This window comes from Pleurodeles waltl, chromosome 4_2, assembly GCF_031143425.1.
Source record: "Pleurodeles waltl isolate 20211129_DDA chromosome 4_2, aPleWal1.hap1.20221129, whole genome shotgun sequence".
NCBI lineage: Eukaryota > Metazoa > Chordata > Amphibia > Caudata > Salamandridae > Pleurodeles > Pleurodeles waltl.
In genome coordinates, this window is record NC_090443.1 from 369,892,881 (window position 1) to 369,912,226 (window position 19,346).

Consider the following 19,346-nt stretch of genomic DNA (forward strand, 5'->3'; position numbering starts at 1 on the left):
ATCAGAGTTTTCCTCAACTACTTAAAAGACTGCATCCTGTTCTATGTGTAATTATCATCTACACACCCTAAACACGATGGCTCTTTTCAGAGCCAACCCTTTACCCAAGCACTGATTTTTATTGTTTTCAAATCTTGTTTTCAAATTTTTCACTCGGATCTGCTGATCTGCTGCAGATCCCTTGCCAAATAAGGTTTCTACTGACTATGTTGTGGCAGGATCTGTAACAGATCCAAGGATTAATTTCCAAACTAAAGCACACATTCAGTAAAAAGCAACAACACACTTAATACAAACACATCCTACTGCAATTTATATAATTGTATCACTGCCTGTGTACGTGTGTGTGAGTAGCGGTGTAAGTGACTATGTCAGTGTGTGAGTAGCTGTTTAGTGCCTTTATGGGTGTGTGAGTGATTTTTGGGATCTGTGAGTGGTGTGTAATTGGCTGTATAGCTGTCTGAGTAGGTGTGTAAGTGGTTGTATGGATGTATATGTGGTTCTGTGAGTCAGTGAGTGAGTGTGTCACTGACAGTGTGGGTCTGTAAGTAGGTATGTGAGAGTGAGTGGGTCTGATAGCATTTGTGTGGGTCTGTGGATGGGTATGTGAGTGGTTCTCCTGGTCTGTGAGTGGGTGTGTGAGTGGCTGTATGGCTGTGTGAATTGGTTGTTTGAGTGGTTTTCTGGATGTTTGAATTGTTGTGTGACTGGATATATGGGTTTGTGAGTGACTTTGAGAGTGTTTTTGTCAGTGTGTGAGTGCCTGTGTGGGTCTGTGAGAGGATGTGTAAGTGGTTCTCTGGGTCTCTAAGTGGGCATGTGAATGGCTGTATGAGTTTTTAAATGGGTGTGTGGGTGGTTCTCTGGGCCTCTCACTGGGTGTGTGAGTGGCTGTATGGTGTCTGAGTAGGTGTATAATTGTTTTTTGGGTCACTGTGTGGGTGGGTGAGTGGCTATATGGGTAGGTGAGTGGATGTGTGAGTGGTTGTGTAAGTGAGAGTGTGAGTGGGCACTTGAGTGCCTACATGAATCTGTGAGCAGGTTCTCTGAGTGGTTCTCTGGGTCTCTGAGTGTGAGTAGGTGTATGAGTGGTTGTATGGATGTGTGACTGGGTGTGTGAGTGGCTGCATGGGTGTGTGAGTGGGTGTGGTGCCTGTGTGGGTCTGTGAGTGGATGTGTGAGCAATTCTCTGGATCTGTAAGGGGGTGTGTACGTGGCTGTATGAGTGTTCAAATGGGTGTGTGAGTTGTTTTCTGGGTCTCTCACCAGGTGTGTGAGTAGTTTTATAAAGTCTGAGTGGTTTTCTGGGTCTCTGAATGGGTGTGTGAGTGGCTGTATATGTGTGTGAGTGGATGTGTTAGTGGTTGTGTGGGTGTGTGAGTGCCTGTGTGAGTCTGTGAGTAGTTCTCTGGGTCTCTAAGTAGATGTATCTGTGACTGTATGGGTGTGTGGCTGAGTGTGTGAGTGCCTGTGTGGATATGTGGCTTAATGTGTGAGTGGCTGTATGGGTGTGTGAGTTGGTGTGTGAATTTTATCTAGGTTTCTGAGTTGGTGTGAGTGGCTGTGTGCGTCTCTGAGTGGATGTGTGAATGTGTGGTTGGTGTATGAGTGGATGTAGAAGTGGCTGTGTGGGTCTCTCAGTGGTGTGTCTCTGGGTCCCTAAGTGGGCGTATCAGTGTCTGTATGAGTGTGTGAGTCAGAGTGTATGGGTGTGAAAGTCAGTGTGTAGGTGGCTTTGTGGGCCTGTGCATGGGTGTGTAAGTGGCTGAATGGGTTTGTGTATTGCTGTGTGATTTTGTGAGTGGTTCTGTGGATGCGTGAGTAGGTGTGTGAGTGGGTGTGTGAGTGGGTTTCTATGTCTCTGAGCAGCTGTATCAGTGACCGTATGGATGAGTTGGTGGGTGTGTGGGTCTTTGAGAGGTGTGTGAATGGTTCTCTGGGTCTATGAGTGGATGTATCATTGACTGTATGGGTGTGTAAGTGTGTGAGTGGGTGTGTAAGTGCCTGTGTGGGCCTGAGAGTGGATGTGCGAGTGGTTCTCTGGGTCTATGAGTGGATGTATCAGGAACTGTTTGGGTGGGTGAGTGGGTATGTGAATAGCTGTAGGGATACGTGACTGGTTGTGTGAGTGGCTGCATGCATGTGATTATGGATGTGTCAGTGTTTTTTGGGTCTCTGAGTCGGTGTGTGTGTGGTAGTGTGAGTTTGTAAGTGGGAGTGTGCGGTGGGTGGGTATATAAGTGGGTGTGTATTTGGCTTTTTGGGTCTCTGAGTGGTGTGCTATCATTTGTATGACTGTGTGAAGGTGTTGTGTAGGCTCTCATTATTCTAATGAGACTACTGGATTCTGAGTGGCAGAATCACCTGCGGTGTGGGGAGACTGAGTCTAACCCACTACAGGTGACACCTGTCGCTCCAATCCGGGTTCTGCTCCGGCTAACTAGCAGTGCCTCATCTTTACCCCAGGGCAGGGATGATTGGGCAGCCAAGCGCATGACATAACTGGTTTCTCACTCAGGTCTCATCCGTTTCTCTCAGTTACATTAGTCTCACATACACAATGATGGACAGAGGCAGTTTATATTTCAATAATGCTTTAATAAAGCAACTGCATCTAGGATAGCAAAGCGTGGGCTGCAATAACCAGGACGATACAGCATGACAAGTTTAAGATTGTGACAAGAAGAGTAAAACATAAAAATAATGCTACCATATTGTCACTAGAGTCAACAGACTAATTCCTACCTCAGCTATGATAGAGCACAGCATGTTAAGCTCTAATTCTGTCCTTCAGGTTCCCCTGGGAAGACATTGTCCCCCCTACCTGAGCAAAGGCCTGAAGTCTGCAAAACAGCTGTTGCGAAGCATTCGGCATCAGCATACAGTTGTGGTTCTCTGGCTAGAATCTCCCTCTAACGTGTAAGGGACAGGGAAGTGTTTTTTATAATAAAATAACTGATATTCTGAGAATATGTCCCTACTTAAGGATGTGTTTTTTCTATGAATGTCAGATGCAATCTATCTTACTGCTGCCTTGGAAGAAGCACAGAGTGAGCAAAAATGTCTTGTTTGAGAACAGAGAGCTGGCCTAGGGAAAAACAGTCAGATAGAGAGAAATTAAAACAAGACCGTAAAAGTGGCTACTGTAACAATAATAAAGCAAAGCCGAATAAAATATATCTAGGTTAAAGTGCACAGCGGCAGGCCTAGTATGTTAAAATAACGTGCATGAAGCTATAACAAAAATGGCTACACAACAAAGGAATGTGTCAGTGGTTTTGCTGTATGGGTGTTTTAGGGGATGTGTAAGCGGCTGTGTGGGTCTGTGAGTGGGTTTGTGAGTGGCTGTATGGGTGCAGGATGGCTGTTTGAGTGACTGTTTGAGTCTATGAGTGAGTTTGTGAGTGTTTTCTGTGGGCCTCTGAGTGGCTATATCAGTGACTGCATGGGTGTGTGTGTGGATGTGTGAGTGGGTGTGTGAGTAGTTGTGTGGGTGTGTGAGTGAGTCTGTGAGTGGGTATATGTTTTTTTATTTTGGGGCTTGCTCCGTGGATCCGTCACAGATTCATATGGGGGGCCGCGCTGAGCACCACGGAGGAGCCACAAATCTTCGGGTGCCCCCCAAAAAATTTTTGGGCAGTTTCTTGCCCAAGAGTGGTCCCTCACAGACCCCTCCGTCAGTCCCATGGGGTCAGGGATCCTCCGTACACGTGTTTTGGAGCTGCCCTGCAGGGTTGGAGGCCCCCTTTGATGGAGAATGTAGTGTGGACATGTTGTTCAGGGAGCATGACTCGCTCGCATCTGTAATGAGAAAAGGATTTAGCCTGAAATATTGAATACAGAGGTGAGAAAGAGTGAAGTAAGAGGGGCTCGCCTCATCTTCACATTCCCATTTTCCACATGTGAAAGAGACTATGCATTTGAAAGACAACAAAGTTTAAAGCCATGCGAGTTACTAAGAATTTCGAATTATGCAGCGCACGTGGCCACTTTATATTTTGAAATATGATTCACGTTTCAAATATGAAAATAAGAAATTGTGGTGAAATTACACTATTAAGCAAGCTTGAAGAACTGCACTATTGTTCCAAAGACTTTATACATAGTAAGATGCATTATGGGTATCGAAGTACTAAACACTAGTGGCACATGACTAATTGAGAATTAAGCACCTGTATTCAACTCACAATCACCTGTGAACAAGGCAGTCATGCCAAAACTCACCAGGAAAGAAAGTAACCATTGCTGCAAGTATCTATGAGGAGTAACCGTGTGGCTTTTATGGAATTGGGGCTCCAGTACTTTGTTTGGTGTATGGATTAAATTCACGGGATCCTCCATACGCGTATTTTGGAGCTGCCCTGCAGGGTTGGAGGCCCCCTTTGATGGAGAATGTAGTGTGAACATGTTGTTCAGGGGGCATGACTCGCTCGCCCCTGTAATGAGAAAAGTATTTAACCTGAAATAATGAATACAGAGGTGAGACTGGGTGAAGTAAGAGGGACTCGCCTCATCTTCATGTTCCTATTTTCCACATGTGAAAGAGACTATGCATTTGAAAGACAGCAAAGTTTAAAGCAATGCGAGTTGCTAAGAATTTGGAATTATGCAGCACATGAGGCCACTTTACATTTTGAAATATGATTCTCCTTTCAAATATAAAAATAAGAAACTGTGGTGAAATTATGCTATTAAGCAAAATTGAAAGGCTACACTATTGTTCCAAAGACTAGAAAGATAGTAAGGTGCATTATGGGTATCGAAGTACTACACACTAGTGGCACGTGACTAATTGAGATTTAAGCACCTGTATTCAACTCGCAATCACCTGTGAACAAGGCAGTCATGCCGAAATGCATCAGAAAATAAAGTTACCTTTGATGCCAGTATCTATGAGGAATGAAAGGGTGTCTTTTATGGAACTGGGGCTCCAGTACTTTGTTTGCAGTATGGATTAAATTCACAGATCCTCCATCCCTGTGTTTTGGAGCTGCCCTGCAGGGTTGGAGGCCCCCTTCGATGGAAAATGTAGTGTGGACATATATATATATATAAATATATATATATATATTCGTTTTTTTGTAAAGAAAAATACAAAGGTTGCAGGGACGTTATAGTTAGGTTCTGAATATACTCGTACAAAATCATAGGAATTCAGCAGTTATAGTTAGAGTTCTTTCAAGTAACTATAACTCGAGCCCTAAGGTAACTATAATTTGCTCCCTTGCCATGCACAGTTTTCTTATTAATAATGTTATTGGAAATGTTGCAGTGATAACAAAGATGCCATACAAGATATCATCAATGACATAATATGTGGAGTAATTAGCTGTGTCACATGGTTCACTTTTAAAAATCCTCTCCCTTTGCAGTCCGAAAAAGAAAACACCAATAACCCATTTAAAAGAATAAGGAACTATTTGTCAGAAGACATAGCCAGACATTTGAAGGCACTGTAAAAACAAGAAGAAAACAAAAGAATGTAAAGGCATGTTTATTACTCATTCACTTTCTGAACTTCAGCATAGGTATTTTGGGGGTGCTGCAGCCCCCATGCACTTGTACTTCCAGAGCCTATGCCCCAAACCCCCCAGGTTGTGGTATCAGTATATTATTGATTGGCAGAATATCATCTCCCGATTGGAGCTATTAACAGAGAATCTACACCCAAAGGGACATGAGTTTTGTAAATGATATGTAGATGTGATATTTGTGTCTAATGATATTTTTGTATACAATATTATGATAACCAACAGGAGTTATCACCCTGTATGTCCTGGAGGTTCATATCCCAACACGCTCAGAGGTATTTTCTTTCTGGAGAGAAGCCTTCCTAGGCATAGGATGCAGCCAGAACCACTAGGGTTGCAGGATTCTGCATCCATGGCTGAAGTGGATGAAAAGATATTAAACATGTTCCAAACAGAGTGCAATGCGGTAGCAGGCACTCTTCAAAATATAACTCTCCACTTTAAGGTTGTGATTGCTGTACTTTGATACCAAACTGGTACTAAAATCTTCACACATTTAAGTTAAATGTTACCAGAGTGGACATAATCATTCCTTCTTTGACATGAAAATGTTTTGTTACATTATTTGTGATTATGTTTGGAAAATAATTTTAGGCCACACTGGTCGCAAAGCCACAATTATTTCAAGAGAGTACTGCAATCACAGAACAATCTGAAATGTTGTGCTTCCCTTTTAAGGTTCAATTTCTTAAATCTCACAGTTTTTCTGAGTGAAACAGCCGATGGTATTCATCTGTACTGTGATGTATAATACAATTCTGCAAGACTGGTTCTTAATAAAAAAGGAACTTTAAAATTCCCATAGTGTGGACACATTAGACCCTATTTTCAAAGGCAAACTTACACAAGTGGATTTACTCACTTTGGAGTTACTTAAGTACGTTTTGCTATTTACCATTACCAAGAGTAAAATTACTCCAGGGTGCACACTTTCATGTCTCCTCGTCTTGAAGCCAGGGTGCAGCAACAAATTTACGAGTGCAAAGTTACTATATGTAACTTTTCACACATAGGTGGAGGTCACCACAGTGGGTACAAGATCTCCTTACCAGAAAGTACAGGGAAAAATAACAAAGTTTATTAAGCTTGAAAAATATTTTAAAACTTTTACAGTAAAATATTACTGTAAATTTAGTTTAAAATTAATACGCATAAAAACTGTAACAGCATATTAAAGCAAATGTCAAATTCTTAACAGATAAATATAAAAATAAATATTTTTTGTATACATAATTACAAAATAATCACATCTACAGTGAAATATTTTAATAATTTAATCACATCTACAGTATTTTTAATTTATTATGCATTACAAGTTAGTACAAAAATATGTATATCATTAACTTACATTAAAAAAATTAAAAGTGTTTAAAGTTTAATTACATTTTAAAATGTAAAAATATTATTACATTTCATGTTAGTATCAGTACTCAATAATTAAATACACATTTTAAACACTAAACAAATGTATATTTTTATGAGTCAAACGTTTTTTAATCAACATTATTTCCAATGGAATGTAATTTTTGTCCCTGCCTCCATTATTTTCTATGAAAATGTGTTGCAGTAACCTGTGGGTGGCCATGTTTTGTGCAAGACTTTCCCCAAGGCTGAGCCAAAGTACATTTTCTACTGTTCTAGGACCTTTCTGGCCATGGTAACTTTAGGTTCTTTATAGCAATGAGCTTACTCTTTTGTGAGTGGGTGTTTCTATTAACAGGTCAATCTCTAAATCCATCCTTACCCCTCCCTACTCCCTTACACGTCGCTATTCCTTTCCAATTTAGTACTAAGCATTATTCATTTTCCAGCCACTCCTGCAGATTCTCCAATATTTACTACTAAAACACATACCTACGTGGGTGGAGATCTCTGCTCATGCGGCAGACTCCTCTGCATAGAGAAGGTGGGAGAAGCAGAGCACTCGACGTGCAGGGTTGTGAACAGCATTTTGTAGTCTGTGAGTTATACTAGCGCAGTACTACAAAATGTATTGTAAAATATTTGGATTACATAGAATAAATGAAGGTTCTCTTTAATTACAAGAAGTGTGAATATTTAGGAGTCTTTTCAACTGAGTGCAGCATTTTATGTTTTACTCAAACTCATTTTACTGTGGGGGTTAAAATGGACAGTATTAATAAAATGGTGTTGCTGTACTTTCATTCATGACAATGTTGTTATATGTTGGAGAGCTGGATTTTCAATAGGATCTGATAAATGTGGACACTTTTTCCTTGGGAAACCTTTGTATTTTGTGTTGTATTTGGTTCTCTTTTGTATCAAGGTCTGTTCACATGACAAGCTAGTCATAGAATGTGCAACATTATGCTAGATAATTAGCTTTTTCTCGCTCAAGAACTTAATTAATCCGGCCACATAATGTGGTCCTTCATTGCTGTATTATTCTAGGGTTTGTGGAAATGGTCAGTGATGGCACAGCCTCATGGTATGCCCTTCCTGCCTGAGCACCCCACACAGAGATAATGTCTATTACTTTGTTACTCTGATATAATATGTCAGGTAACTGGTGTTAGTGCACTACACATTTAAATGCCTACATTTCATATTTCTGCGGACACTCAATAAAATAAAAAAGGGAATGGGTGTAATGCTTGTATTCATCTTAGCCCTTGGTACTTACTGTGGGGAAAGATACTATATGTAAAACATCACCTCCATTGTGCCAGGGTCAGCATTTTGCCAGGAGTGCCCCCTTTTGCCAAAATAATATAAAATATGCGGCAAACAAATGTTGCCATTAATGCCGTCCATGTATCAGAGATGTCCATGTACCATAGATGACTCATGCCAAAAATCAACTCAGTATGTCAGGGCCATCTTTGTCCATATTTGTTCCATTCTCATATGGCAACGTTGTCCTCCATTATGCCAAGAATTAGCTCTAAAGTGTTAGCACCCGCATTTTGTCATGGGCACCTCCATACCAAGATTATCTATCCTCAAGTATGTCAGTATTTTCCACAGGTGAATAGAAGCAAAACAACTATCTCTAGTATACCAGTATTTACCAGAGGTGCCCATTATGCCAACAATCACGTTCAGTACGGCATTTCCAGTATTTTGTCACAGGTGCCTGTCATGCTGAGAATTGCTTCCAGTATGCCAGCACTAGTAGTTTGCCATGGCTGCCTTTATAAGAATTAGCCCTTCAGTATGCCATGACCAACAACAGACTCACAACCATAACACCACATTCTCAATCACACTTACTTGCATTCACTCAGTCACACTCATTCCCACTTTCACGGGTTCACTTTCCCTTATTTGCACTCCTTTATTCTTAATTACTCTCTTGCACTCATTCTTACTCTTGTTTTCTCATTCCCACTCCCACTTATTCTCACTCATTCTTACGTATTTATTCACACTCAGTCACTTCGACCCATATTCAGTCTTACTCTGACTCACTCATACTTTCTCACACACTCACACTTATTTGCACTCATTCTTACTCTCACTCAATCATCCTTGCTTATTCCCACTCTGGCCTATTGATTCTCACTCACAGTTACACTCACTCACTGTCACTCTCACTGATTCTCAATCATACACTAACACTCCTACACACTCATTCGTACTCACTTATTCTCACTCACCCAGTTTCACTCAGTTTCAGTCACTCTTACTCTCATGTGCTTATTCCCACTGACTGTAAATCACTCATACTCCCTTAATGATACTCACTCATTCTCACTCATTATCTGTTGTTGACTCTCACTCACTTTCACCCACTAACACAGGCTTACACATGCAGGCACAATTGCTCACACTTACACACAGTCTCTCACTCATAATCAAACTCTCATTGACAAACAGGAACATAACATACATTTAAAAGCATTTTTACTTACCTCAGCTGCCAGCGAAGGTCCCATCCCAGCCAACTGTGCTCCATGTTTTTACAGTAATAGTGAATAACAGAGAATTGCTCATTATTAGCATAATAATAAATGGGCAGAAAACAAGGAGGACTAAACCCTGATGCCCATAAGTCTGAGACGCCCATGTTTTTGATACTTATTTTGCCACCTCTGAGGTCAGGGAACTCAAAGCCAGTTCCAGGGGTCCCAAGAGACGAGTAATGGGTCACAGCTCTGAACTTGGTGACTCCTAAATTATGTCTATTTCTCTAGGAGTACAAAGCAACCTTTTACAGCTCTTTTAATGTTGAGCTGTTGTATTTTTAGTCATGGGTGTTGGCTGTGAGGGAGCAGTGAAGGTGTATGGAAGTGAAAATACTCGGGCTATCCTACACCTAAGGCTCCCCCACCAAAACAAAACGTTTAGGGGCATATTTATACTCCGTTTGCGCCGAATTTGCGTCGTTTTTTTCAACGCAAAATCGGCGCAAAACTAACGCCATATTTATACTTTGGCGTTAGACGTGTCTAGCGCCAAAGTATGGGCAAATAGCGTCATTTTTTAGCGTGAACGCCTTCCTTGCGTTAATGAGATGCAAGGAAGGCGTTCCCGTCTAAAAACAGACGCACATAGCGGTGCGTGGTATTTATGCTCCAGGGCAAAAATCACTCCCGTGCGGCAGGCGGCGCAAAAAAATGGCGCAAAGCACGAATAGCGTGAAATTTTAACGCCTGGGTCAGGGCAGGCGTTAAAATGGGGCAAACACACCTGTACTTAATCAGAACACACAGAACAAACAACAGAGCAGCAGAGCAGCAGAGCAGCAACAGGGAGACATGGAGGTGCTTTTTCTTCAACGTGCACGTAGACGCAGAGCCCTGCAGCAACAACAGCAGCCACAACAACAACAGCAGGGACCCCAAAGACAGCGCAGAAGGCAGGAGAGGATATTCCGCCCACGAACAACCCTGCATGGCCTCAGGGAACGAGACATCATCCAGAGGTACCGGTTGAACTGGCAGGCCATTCAGCAGCTGCTGACAAATATTGAACAGCAATTGGCCCCCACTTTAGTGACTCCACGCACTATCCCAACCGAAACAAAGCTGCTTGCAGTACTTCACCTGCTGGCAAGTGGCTCCTTTCAGACAACTGGTGCCCTGGTTGGTGGAATCTCACAACCATCTTTCTCCGCATTCCTGCCTAAAGTACTGGATGCCATCATTGGACTGACACCCCGCCACATCTGCTTCCCTAACACAGTGCAGAAGCAGCAGGAAACAAAACAGGGGTTCTACGCCATCAGTGGCTTTCCGCACGTCCTTGGTGCAATCGACTGCACACACGTACGCCTTGTGCCACCTGCTGCGAGTGAACACCTCTACCGCAACAGGAAGCACACACATTCCATCAACGTGCAGGCCATAGTCGATCACCAAGGACTGATCAGCAACATTGTGGCTAAATATCCTGGGAGTGTACATGACGCATTCATCTTCCGTCACTCCACCATCAACCAACACTTCCAGGATGGACGGTATGGCAATGGACTACTTGTTGGTAAGGACAAAAATCTACTTATATACTCACTGCACAGAAACCCTCTAGGATAAACAACCCATACACCACAATAGCAACACCTAGACAGGAACACACTGAGGTACTCACATCACTAGCCATGTGTCACAAGTCACCATTGAACCTCTCACACATTTGAATTTACTCCACAGCTTAGTGTGAAGACATTCATGACTGTGGTTGCCTAAATGTCACCTTGCAAATTGGAAGTCTCACAATAACCTGTACACTAATACAATGCATAACTTTTAAGGGATGGGATGGCCTGGCTATGTTCATATGAACGTTTCTAATACCCTTTCATGTTTCAACTCTGCATGGAACTATCATCACACCCCCAGTGAGGACACACGGACACCTGTGTCACAAGTCACAATGCAAGGGAGGGCACACTGTACTTGAGAAACCAATTCCTCCTGCTGACAAACAGTTAGCCAACATACACTTGCTCAGCCAAGGAAAAAAAACAATGCCAAAGTTTCCACCAACAACCATGGGTTGTCACATTAGTACACAAAATAGTCACAGACAACACAACACAACTACTGCCATCAAAGATACGTACAACAGTGCCTCCTACATCTAATTGATACCATTCTGTGTTTCTCTTTCAGCTGATCAGGGGTATGGCATCCAGCCTTGGCTAATGACACCATATGGGAACCCAAATACTGCTGCTGAGCGGGCATACAATGACGCCCACAAGAGGACCCGCAGCATTGTGGAGAGGACCTTTGGGATCCTAAAGTCAAGGTTCCGCTGCCTTGACATCACTGGCGGAAGCCTCCTATACTCCCCAGAGATGGTATGCAAAATCATACTCACTTGTGCCATATTACACAATATTTGTGTACAAAGGAACATTCCCCTCCTTGAACCGGACCCAGACATGCCTGAGGATGATGATGAGGAGGATGCTGGCCTGCAACAGGAGGGGGAACAACCTAACACCGCAGCAGGAGTGCGTAGGCACCAACAGCTTGTGAACAATTTTTTTACTTAACTTATTATAATCACTTGTATTCCACACTTGTAAATAAACACAGATCACAAACACCACATCATGCTTTGGCCTATTCATTTCTGACCACCTTTAGTTTGAAATAGCTGAAGATGAATGTCATCTCATTGAGCAAGAATGCCATTAAAATTCATCACACCAAAAATAAACATCACAACTGTATGCACAGAGGGTAGGATGTGACATGTTACATTACCATACACAGAGCCCAACAAGAGTACAAATGTGACAATTACACATGCCGGATCCAAACAACTGAAACAGTCTCTCATCCAGCCCAAAATTGGAGATCCTTTGAAAGTCACATCACACGTGTTCAGAGACAGGGTGGGACCATCCATGTGTACGTGAACATGTCATCAATGGCTTCTCTCAAGTGTATGATGTGAGCAATACACAATTGCAACAACATCAGCTGCCACTAACTCAGGAGGAGACCTTGAAGTTACAGTGACAACATACACACAGACAGGTCATACTGGATCCACATTCCCACACACATGTACACATATGTTATACAACCAACCTAATATTTGAAAGTAGACCATCACAGTTGTGTCCCAGTTTGAACCTAGCAGGAAGATTGTAACATGACACTAAACCAGTTTATGCAGAAAGGGACACAGACAAGCAAAACAATCTTCGCATTATCACATCGTGAACGCTGAGAGTCTTGCAAACTTAGGGGGTCATTCTGACCCTGGCGGTAATTACCGCCATGGCGGAGGTCGGCGGTAGCACCGCCAACAGGCTGGCGGTGCACCGATGGGCATTCTGACCGCGGCGGTTCAGCCGCGGCCAGAAACGGGAAGTCGGCGGTGTACCGCCGACTTCCCGCTGCCCTTGCGAATCCGCCATGGCGGCGGAGAGGATTCTGACACCCCCTACCGCCATCCTGTTCCTGGCGGGTCTCCCGCCAGGAACAGGATGGCGGTAGGGGGTGCCGCGGGGCCCCTGGGGGCCCCTGCAGTGCCCATGCCAATGGCATGGGCACTGCAGGGGCCCCGTAAGAGGGCCCCACAAAGCATTTCAGTGTCTGCTTTGCAGACACTGAAATTCGCGACGGGTGCAACTGCACCCGTCGCACCTTCCCACTCCGCCGGCTCCATTCTGAGCCGGCGTCCTCGTGGGAAGGGTGTTTCCCGCTGGGCTGGCGGGCGGACTTTTGGCGGTCGCCCGCCAGCCCAGTGGGAAAGCCCGAATGACCGCCGCGGTCTTTCGGCGGGAACCGCTTGGCGGGCGGCGCCCGCCGACTGCCGCGGTCAGAATGACCCCCTTAGTCATATGAAAATGGTATGCAACTTAGCTCCAAATCATCATTACTGCAAACGTCAAATGGGCTAATGAGATGAATGAATGGTCAACAGTCATTCATACCATATGGCCTTACATTCGCCCGCTGCTGCAGGTTTGCCAGGATATGATAAAAATACTCCATGGATACAGTAGCTATTCTGGATGGTCAAATCCTAGGGTGCTGGGGGCCTAACTCCACCTCTACCACCCCCAAAACATACAAGAATCATGTACTTGTGAACTAAACACATGCATAAGGCACATGTGTGGCCTCCATGTCACAAGTCCTACACAAATATGAAACACAAGATCATAATGGGACATGGTCAGCCCCATAAAAACTGAAAGTGACTCTCCCACTCCCTGTTAGGACTACAGATAAAAGCATCCCCATCATAAAGGTGGGGACATTTTGGAGACGGAATACATAATGGTATCAAAAACATCATTTCAAAATAGCCATCAGCAATTACACCAAATATGTTGTCAAATATGGTCAATACATTAGTTAACGTATCCCAAACATCACAGTGTGAAGGCCGTCTATACATAAAAGTACGGACATTTGTCATATACAAACACAAATGTGTCTCACATTGCACCGTTTTACCATGACAAATCACCTTTCAAAAGATAAACACATGAAGACATTTGGATAAATTTGCTCCATATTCTACGCATACAGCATGGCCGTCATAATTTGTTCACGTACATGAGTGCACACAATGCAGAGTCAGATACAAATGTATCCAAAAGTGTCTTGATATTTCACCTTCAAATTATTATTTACATCCACAATATTTTTGACTCTGCATCATGTGCACTACTGTACGTGTAAAAAAAACCACGCCCATGATGTATGCGTCGTGAAATTGACGCTAAATGCACAATATATTGGTCATTTCATGTACAGTATTAATTATTAATATTCATATCATATTTTTTCACTCAGCATCATGTGCACCACTGTACGTGTAAAAAAAACGACGCCCATGATGTATGCGTGCTAAAAATGACGCTACATGGACAATATGTTGGTCATTTCATGTACAGTATTAATTATTAATATTCATATCATATTTTTTCACTCAGCATCATGTGCACCACTGTACGTGTAAAAAAAACGACACCCATGATGTATGCGTGGTGAAATTGACGCTACATGCACAATATATTGGTCATCTCATGTACAATTTGAAATATTAATATTCATATCATATTTTTTCACTCAGCATCATGTGCACCACTGTACGTGTAAAAAAAATGACGCCCATGATGTATGCGTGCTAAAAATGACGCTACATGGACAATATGTTGGTCATTTCATGTACAGTATTAATTATTAATATTCATATCATATTTTTTCACTCAGCATCATGTGCACCACTGTACGTGTAAAAAAAACTACACCCATGATGTATGCGTGGTGAAATTGACACTACATGCACAATATATTGGTCATCTCATGTACAATTTGAAATATTAATATTCATATCATATTTTTTCACTCCGCATCATGTGCACTACTGTACGTGTAAAAAAAATGACGCCCATGATGTATGCGTGTTAAAAATGACGCTACATGGACAATATGTTGGTCATCTCATGTACAATTTGAAAAAATGATATTCATATCATATTTTTACACTCCGCATCATGTGCACTGTAATGCGTCAAAAAAATATGACGCACATCTGTGTATGCGTGAAAATATGACGCATTACGCGAAAAGAAAAACGGCGGCCATTTTATGCAGGAAGTGATGTAATAGGATATCCTGTTTACCAAATCTGTACTGGGAGTTGACTTTCACTTTCACTTTGCAGTCTCAGAGTTATCTAGACTGTGTGGTTGTGTGAAAGGTGTTGTCCTGTGTTTTACTGCTTTAGTGTCCTGTGTGCCTTGTATTTTGTCTTTGTGTCAATCTTTTATTGTTGTCTAACATTGTCTCAGTCTGTTTAGTGTTATTTTGTCTATACCTGTGATAGTTTGTATTGTCTGTGGGAGTCTGTTGTGGGTAGCATAGTTTGGGGGGTTAGTTGGGCTATTTTTCTCCTTCTTCTTTTTCTTTCACACCTCTACCTTTCCCCATTTCCCACTTTTTCTTTCATTTTTAGTTTGTACTTTTTTACACCTCTCATCATGTCAGGTAGGCCTCGCCTGTCCAGGATGGGTGAGGACGAATTGGGGGCTTCATATGGCTCGTAAGCCATTTCCTCCCACTGATGCTGGAGGCTGGGGGCCGTGTGATACAGGGGTATCACACGGAGGCGAGGAAAATCCGTTGGGAGAAGGTGCGCCATCACCTGGTCCGGGTCTACGGGAGTCTGAGGAATATCCATCAACTCAAGCACCGCTGGGCAGATCTCATCAGCAGGGAACAGGACCTGCTGGACCACCTGGGACTCCGGATTGGTGGCTATGTTGGTGAGTACTAATCAATTACATGGGAATAATAGGAATGTGTGCGTGAACATGTGATGATTGGTAGCCAATCTGCAAAATAAGTAGCTGACTGCGTGTTATGCTAGGGAAACCTAGGCCCATGGGTATACACATAAATCCCCATTTTTGCTACACATGTACACCCAATAACAGCAGTAAAATGCAACATCTATTTGTATTTTGCTAAGTAGCCCCCTCTCTGCGTCACAAAATGATGCAAATGCTGCGCTACAAAGGTATACATATGTGTCCAAATGTGTATTTGTTGCAGGATGTGTATGAAGACCTATGCTACCAGGCCGATCCCTCATTTTTGCAACACATACCAGATGGCTGTAGCTGCATGGAATGTACTGTTGCATTTGTGTCTGAAAAGCAACACGTGAACTGCTCTATTTGTACTCTACTGGTCATAATGGCCAGTGAGTACGTCATGTAGAAACAACATACCTACATATGTAGACGCCATAGCTAGACCGAAAATTCCAAACACATGATGATGCTACACATGTGTGTTGCCTTCACGTCACATGAAGTTAGTCATGTTGTCCACACATATGTCACATGTGTGTCTGGTTGCTGTGTGTTGAACCTGTCCACATAGCCTGTTTGATTGTGAGTGGTCATGCAGTTCTCATGGAACCAGTTGTGGAATGTTTCTCTCTGGGATGCACATGCTGAGATGTATGGATCACATGATTGTTGGGGCCTACTAATGGAGGATTAACTTGGACGACACATGACTGTCCTGGCCACTGCATGAGTGTAGTAGGGTGTGTCACTGGAGCAGGAGACTCATCCAATGATAATCTAGAATACAAAGTCAGCCAGGCAGGATGAGCATGTGTGAAAGTGTATCATTACCATGTAATATTCACACACTGTCATTGTAACAGAAATTATTTGTCTGTTCACCCAGTCTGAGTATAATCTTCCTTTAATGCTTTACAGGTGGACCAGCCCCGTACACCGTTGGTGAGGTGGCCCATTTTGACGACCCCGATACCTACAGTGAGTGTTGCCTAAGTGCTATTTACATTGTTTGGAAATGAAGCATGATGGATTACTGTGTGTTCAGGATAATTCATGATTTGATGTGCTGGCCGTTCATTGGCTTTGTTGTTTTGGTGTGATATCAAATAGGAATAATGTTTCTGTAAAGCAATACCTAGTCATCTCTCAGATTGAGGGGCAGTAGGTCATTCAATTAGTGCGACAATTGGGAATGGCATGACTCATTTTGAATACACTGGTCAATGTTAGACTTGGTCAGGAACTTGCCATTAACTGAGTCAGCATATCAGACTGACAGTCTCCCAGATAGCTTAGGCACATGGCTTCGATGACAAGTGCTTCTTCCTAGTTGAGGATGGACTGTGTACACTGTAGGTCGGATCTTCCGGGGGCATGTACTTCCACAAGGTGACCTCGAAGTGTGTGTGACTTGAGTGCAATGGCCTAGGTGTTCTGTTGAATCATGTGAATGGGTGTTCTACCTCCTCTGTGTGTGTTGTAAAACATGCCTCACTAATAGTATGTTATGTTGGGCTAAGTCATATCATTTTGACATGTGTGGACCTGGGATGTGACAAGGTTGGGCTGACTCCAACGTGTTGCTAGCCCTTCATAGGTGTTGTGTGTGAAGGCACATGCTTGTTGAACTTTCTGTACACTCCTGGTTGTGCATTGATCATGGGATTGTTGTTTGTTCTTCCCACACCACCCACAAAGACTGGGATGTTACTGTGAAACAGGGTACCTAGGACTGTAGCAACCAGTATGTTACACGTACTTAACACCTTTTGTGACTTGAGTTTGTACCTAGGTCTACACATTGCAAATAGCATAATTTGATGTTAGTGAGTTGCAAACGTCTGTTTCCTAATCCGAAATGTTTTTGGTGGTCATGTACATATTTGCAAAATGCTTTTCTAAATGAAAAAAAAAAGGAGTTTACCAGCCCTACTTGAAAATCACAGTGGTAGGCAATCCCATTTGCTAACGAGTACGTGGTTGCAAAGTGAGTAGCTGTTATCATCCACTTGAAGTGGATGCTAACCAACTTGCTGACTGGAAGGGGTCCTCATTGTGAACCTTCACCTTTGTGAGTGGACCAAAATACTCCTGCACAAAACAGCCAGTGGTCTAGGGGAGCAATAATTATTGTGTGAATTAAGAAAAATCAATTGTTGTGAATTTAAACAAATCGCAGCTCATTTCCCTTTCAGATAAAGGGCCTACACTTGGTGAAAAATAACTTGCTTCATTTAAAAGCAGTCACGTCTATGGAGTTCTGCTGTTCCCAGCAGGCCTCCATCCCCGTGAGTGCCCATAGTTGCTAAGGTGGTGCAAGTTGGAACCCACATCATTGATGATCATGAGGTGGGATTTAGGGACCCCATAGTGACTCGCAGACGGTGTCAGAGACACCGTTCAGCTTTGCAATTTGCTAGTTGATTTCCCATCAATTCCTACATCTGGCCCATAGTGTCGACATATGATTCATGGCCAGGGGTTCAATCTTAGCACACAACTATTTCGAAATGCCATTGAGTGAGGAGTGTGATTCTTATCACATAGAATGACATATGTAGTGAAGTCAGTATGCGGACGAGCTGGTGCCATAATGTATAATGCCTTAGGTATGAATTGTATGAGTAGTTTAGGGTGATGTCAGCCATCATGTAGAGACATGGATATGCTATATGTGATATGCCCTTCAGTATGCATGATTCACATGTACTTCCTCTGAGCCTTCCCGTGAACTATGTTGTAACAATTGCTGCAACCAATACATTGCTAGTAATGGACAAATTACCCATTGTGGTATTCAACCCACTGTAAATTCTATGCTCAATATTTGCCTTTTCTCTTCACAGCTGCAAACCTGAGTGCCGCAGCTCGCAACCAGTTTGAGCGCCGGGCAATGAGGTACAGCCACATCCTGCAGGTGCAGTGTGGGTATCGGAGGATGGCCCGCAGATACAATTCGGAACGGGCCTCCGGGGCGTGGTATGCCACACCACAGGCTCCCCCAACGGTGCCCCCAACAACCCCCGCCACTACATCCACCAGGTCTGGCCAAGTGGACCCAGCAACAGACCAGGCATCCTCATCCAGACCTGGACCCAGCCGTGTGGTGGGAGCAGGGCAGTCCCGTGCCCACACCACTCCACCAACACAATCCACCTCCACCGGCACCCAGACCTGCACTGACCCTCCGATCAACCCAGCGGACTTCCACCTTCCACGCATTGTCAAGGAAATTGGACAGGTTGATTGCAAAAGTTGACACCCTGACGGAGGACATGGCTGAGGTGAAGAGGAAGGTGCGCTCCATCCGGCGAACACTACGGAGGCCAAATCAGTAGACATTTTGCCCTCCAGAACTTTTACCCCTCCCCTCTCACCTCTTTCCTATTTCATACTGTTAGTTGGGTTTGGGGGGTTAGTTACAGGATAAGTGTAGGAAATTAGCTTAGTTAGTGTTAGGTAAGAGGGTGGGGGGTCCTTCTTCTTTATATCTTATCTTTTTGTGTGGGTGGGTGGGTGGGGGGCAATGTTGGGATTCCTGTTTAAAAAAAAAAAAA

At 43.3% G+C, this 19,346-nt stretch overlaps 1 protein-coding gene across 1 annotated transcript in view; it reads right to left on the reverse strand.

The window, feature by feature from the left end:
• Nucleotides 1-2,577: 2,577 nt before the first annotated feature.
• LOC138292736 (cytochrome P450 2D15-like) overlaps nucleotides 2,578-19,346 on the reverse strand; it is a 184,619-nt gene continuing 167,850 nt past the window's right edge. Inside the window, exon 9 of the mRNA XM_069231473.1 lies at nucleotides 2,578-3,801. Within this exon, the coding sequence (XP_069087574.1) occupies nucleotides 3,692-3,801 (110 nt within the window). The 3' untranslated portion in view covers nucleotides 2,578-3,691. The remainder of the gene's footprint in view (nucleotides 3,802-19,346) is intronic.